The sequence below is a fragment of the Triticum dicoccoides genome, chromosome 6A, assembly GCF_002162155.2.
Source record: "Triticum dicoccoides isolate Atlit2015 ecotype Zavitan chromosome 6A, WEW_v2.0, whole genome shotgun sequence".
NCBI classification, from domain to species: domain Eukaryota; kingdom Viridiplantae; phylum Streptophyta; class Magnoliopsida; order Poales; family Poaceae; genus Triticum; species Triticum dicoccoides.
In genome coordinates this window covers 2,365,211-2,369,836 of record NC_041390.1, presented here as the reverse complement: position 1 = coordinate 2,369,836, position 4,626 = coordinate 2,365,211, and the positions used below count along the sequence as shown (strand labels likewise).

Genomic DNA, 4,626 nt, shown 5'->3' with positions numbered 1-4,626 from the left:
GTGCTATAGCCGACATAGTTGTTGGGGTGGCAAACTCTATCCCATGCATCCCATTGCAAGTAAATGCATGAACTTTTCTTATGTGCGTCGTCTCCGGCCTGCAGGTTGATGCTTTTAGCGTTCTTGTTAATTTCTGCATCCAGCTCTTGCTTCTTTGTTTGCATGCAACATCATTATTTTGTATACAAGTTGATGCACGGCGATGACGAGATGCGCGGCCGGCAGCCTGATCTTCACAGCCTCCTTCGTCTATCAAGTGCAACATGCCCATCAGGGCCGGCCACACAGCCATTATTCTTATTTTGTATTTTATCCCACACTGCAACGGTGCCGGCCTCCTGTGACCCAATGTAAACTACGTATAAGCCATCAGAGGCTGGAAGATTACACTTACTGACTTATGGCCGCACTAACTTTTCGAAGCGATCAAGTCCGGAGAGGCGGAAACGTTATTTTCTATTCCCTCTGTAAATTAATATAAAAGCGTTTAGATCACTACTTTAGTATTCTGAATGCATTTATATTAGTTTACGGAGGGAGTACATACAGTTTGATGCTTGTAGCGTTGTTGTTAACGCATGCATCCATCTGTTGCTTGTTTATTTTCTTGCACCATTATTTTTGTACAAGTTGATGCACGGCGAAGATGAGATGCTTGCAGTCGCGACGAGCGCGGCTGGCAACATGCTCTTCACCTCCGTTTATCAAGTGCAACATGCCCATCAACGCCGGCCATTATTTTATTTCACCCAGACTCTGCCGGAAACATGTCCATCAGGGACTTGCATGATCCAATATGTCCAAGGTTAATTATAAGATCCGAAACTGGAAGATTAGACCTGACTTATGGTCATACCGACCTTTTTGAAGGGATCAAGTCTTTGCTGAACCATTGTAATTAACAGCCTGTTTGCTTTGCTTGGCTGACAGATGGTCGAAGACTCTGCATCAAGGTGAAGATTTTGAGTGCTGTGATGACGACCGATGGAAATAGTATTAGCACAGCACTTGCAACACCCACATGACAAACTAAGCTCAGCTAGTATATATATGGAATGGGACAGGCAAATGCTACTTGGAAACCAAACCAAGAGGGCAAGAGGGACACAACAATAGGGGTCATCGCATCGCCATGAGCTTCCTATGCTCACTTGTCACCCTCCTGCTGATCGTAGCTGTGAGCGCGGACGATGAGGCTGCGTTGCTTGCTTTCAAAGCTCAGCTCAGCCATGGCGGCTCGCTGGCCTCCTGGAACAGCAGCGCCGGCTTCTGCAGCTGGGAAGGCGTGACGTGCCACCGCACGCCAGCACGGGTGGTGGCACTGAGATTGTCCAGCACCGGTCTCGCTGGAACGCTCTCCCCGGCCATCGGGAACCTCTCGTTCCTGCGGACGCTCGATCTGAGCTCCAACTCTTTCCACGGGGACATTCCAGCGAGCCTCGGCCGCCTCCGGCGCCTGCAGAAGCTCATCTTATACGACAACTCCTTCTCAGGCACATTGCCAGTGAACCTGAGCTCCTGCGTTAGCATCACCGAAATGAATCTGGACAACAACACCCTTGGGGGGCGCATCCCGGCTGAGCTCGGCGAGAAGCTCACGTACCTCTCACTGAGACAGAACAGCTTCACAGGGCTCATCCCCGCGTCACTTGGCAATATGTCCCATCTACAACTCCTCGATCTCACCACCAACCAGCTCGTGGGCTCAATCCCATCAGGCCTCGGAAGCATCCAGAGCATGATATATTTCAGTGTCGCAGTTAACCTCGTCACTGGTATGATTCCACATTCTCTCTACAATTGGTCATCGCTGGAAGTATTTAGTGTAGGGGGGAATATGCTAGACGGAAGCATTCCGGATGACATTGCAAGCAAGTTTCCCAAGTTGAAATATCTTGCTTTGGGTAGTAATCACTTCACAGGAATCATCCCTTCCTCAATATCCAACATATCTTCCCTCATATTACTTGACCTCGTGGACAACAGATTTAGTGGGTATGTGCCTCCCACATTGGGGGGGCTCAAAGCTCTCCAATCTGTCAACTTGGGTGAGAATAATCTTGAAGCGAATGATAACAGGGGTTGGGAATTCGTCGCATCTTTGGCAAACTGCAGCCAACTGCGGTTTTTGGTATTATACACGAATTCTTTCGGAGGACAACTACCGGGTTCAATTGTGAACCTCTCAACAACTCTCCAGCAGTTAAACTTGATGGATAATAGGATCTCTGGGAGTATCCCTGCAGATATCGGTAATTTGATTGGGCTGGAAAGACTTGCGATAGGATATACTGGCATGTACGGAGTGATTCCAGAGAGCATTGGCAAGCTAGCGAACTTGATCGAGCTTGTCTTGTGCAACAATAGCTTGTCTGGGCTCATACCATCATCGCTAGGAAACCTTTCGTGGTTGAATAGGCTTGATGCAAGTGAAGGCAACTTGGAGGGGCCAATTCCGGTAAGCCTAGGGGAGTTGAAAAACCTCTTTGTACTAGATTTGTCCAACAATTACCATCTTAACGGTTCGGTACCCAGAGAGATTTTCAAATTACCCGGCCTTTCTTGGTATTTGAACTTGTCATACAATTCCCTTTCTGGACCCATTCCTAATGAAGTTGGTAGTTTAGCAAATCTTAACGAATTAGTTCTATCAGGAAACCAGTTGTCTGGAAAGATACCTGACAGTATTCAGAATTGTGTGGTATTGGAATGGTTATTATTAGACAGTAATTCATTTGAGGGAAGCATACCTAAGTCATTGAAGAATATAAAGGGGCTCCGTACACTGAACCTGACCATGAATAATTTCTCTGGTAATATTCCTGAGGCCCTTGGCAGTATTGGAAACCTGCAAGAACTGTACCTAGCACACAACAACTTGTCAGGGTCAATCACATCAGTTCTACAGGATTTGACAAGATTGTCTGAACTGGATATATCCTTCAATAATTTGCAAGGTGAGGTGCCAAGTGAAGGTGTTTTTAGAAACATCACCTACTTAGCGGTTGTTGGGAATATCAATTTGTGTGGTGGTACACCTCAACTTTATTTGGCTCCATGCTCCAAAAGCCCCTTAAGCAAGAACAAAAAAAAGATGCCAATGTCTCTTGTAATTTTCCTAGCTATAGCTGGAGCAATCTTGTTCTTATTTTCAGTTATTCTTATTGTTTGGATACTTTCCAAGAAGCTCAAACCAAGCCAGAATACATTAGCACACAATTCAATTGCTGATGACCATTATGAGAGAATCCCCTATCAGGCATTAATGAGAGGAACTGACGGATTTTCAGAAGTTAACTTGCTTGGCAGAGGAAGTTATGGTGTGGTTTATAAGTGTGTTTTGGACACTGAAGAAAGAACATTTGCTGTCAAAGTATTTGCTAGGTATTCCAAGAGTTTTGAGGCTGAATGTGAGGCCATGAGAAGGATACGACACCGTTGTATCATTAAGATCATTACTTCTTGTTCGAGCGTCAATCACCAAGGTCAAGAGTTCAAGGCATTGGTTTTTGAGTTCATGCCCAATGGTAACTTGGATGGATGGCTTCATAAAAAATCGCAAGAGCCCACAAGAAACAACACACTCAACCTTTCCCAGAGGCTTGATATTGCTGTAGATATTGTGGACGCAATAGAATATCTGCACAACTACTGCCAACCATTGGTAATCCATTGCGATCTTAAGCCTAGCAACATTCTTCTTGCGGAAGATATGAGCGCACGAGTTGGAGACTTTGGCATATCAAGGATCTTTGAAGAAAAGACAAGCAAGGGGATGCAAACTTCATATAGCTCAACTCGAATTAGAGGAACCATAGGCTATGTTGCTCCAGGTGAACAAAACTCTTCTAATTTTATATTTCACTCTTCGCTTGAATATGACATGCTAACCAAGAAACTTTGCATAATTGCAGAGTACGGAGAAGGCTCCGCGGTTTCAGCAGCCAGTGACATTTATAGTCTTGGCATATTGTTGCTTGAGATGTTTACCGGGAGGAGCCCAACAGAAGTCACTTTCAGGGATTCGTTGGATCTGCATAAGTTTGCCGAGGATGCTCTTCCGGATAGAGCCCTGGAGATAGCTGATCCGACAATGTGGCTGCACAGAGGACAACATGATGACACTACAAGTATTAGAATCCATGAGTTATTGGCTTCAGTATTCAGACTTGGCATATCCTGCTCAAAGCAACAGCCTCGGGACCGGGCATTGACGAGAGATGCAGCGACAGAAATGCACGCAATCAGAGATGCATACCTCAAGTTTATAGGGGAGCGTGGAGCAGAAAGAGAAGTCTCGACTCAAGAAATTCAGAACATTGTTGAATAAACAAGCTGGTACAATACATGATCCTGGCATCCTGCAATAGTAAAAGTTATATGTATCGTTTCAATTAGTAGTAATTGTACTCAGAGCCATGTTTTTTACAACTGTATCAAAATAAATGTAGAACAATGGTGTTCTGCAATAATAGCAGTACACCAAGTTTTAGGGAGTTTCAGAAATTAAGCAGTGTAATTGTTTTTCCAAAACGATGAAGTACAAGTCCCGGATCCTCGGTTCTCCAAAGGCTTCGATTTGAATACTCGCGGCTAGGGTAGAGGGGTCGCCGTCCGGCTTAAATA

The 4,626-nt window shown here is 45.1% G+C and overlaps 1 protein-coding gene across 1 annotated transcript; it reads left to right on the top strand.

Moving 5' to 3' along the window:
• The first annotated feature begins 1,132 nt into the window (after positions 1-1,132).
• LOC119319187 (putative receptor-like protein kinase At3g47110) lies at positions 1,133-4,330 on the top strand. The gene is made up of 4 exons (XM_037593672.1): positions 1,133-1,995; positions 2,116-2,962; positions 3,185-3,833; positions 3,915-4,330. Exons 1-4 carry the CDS (start codon positions 1,133-1,135, stop codon positions 4,328-4,330), a joined length of 2,775 nt encoding a protein of 924 aa, XP_037449569.1.
• The last annotated feature ends 296 nt before the right edge of the window (positions 4,331-4,626 follow it).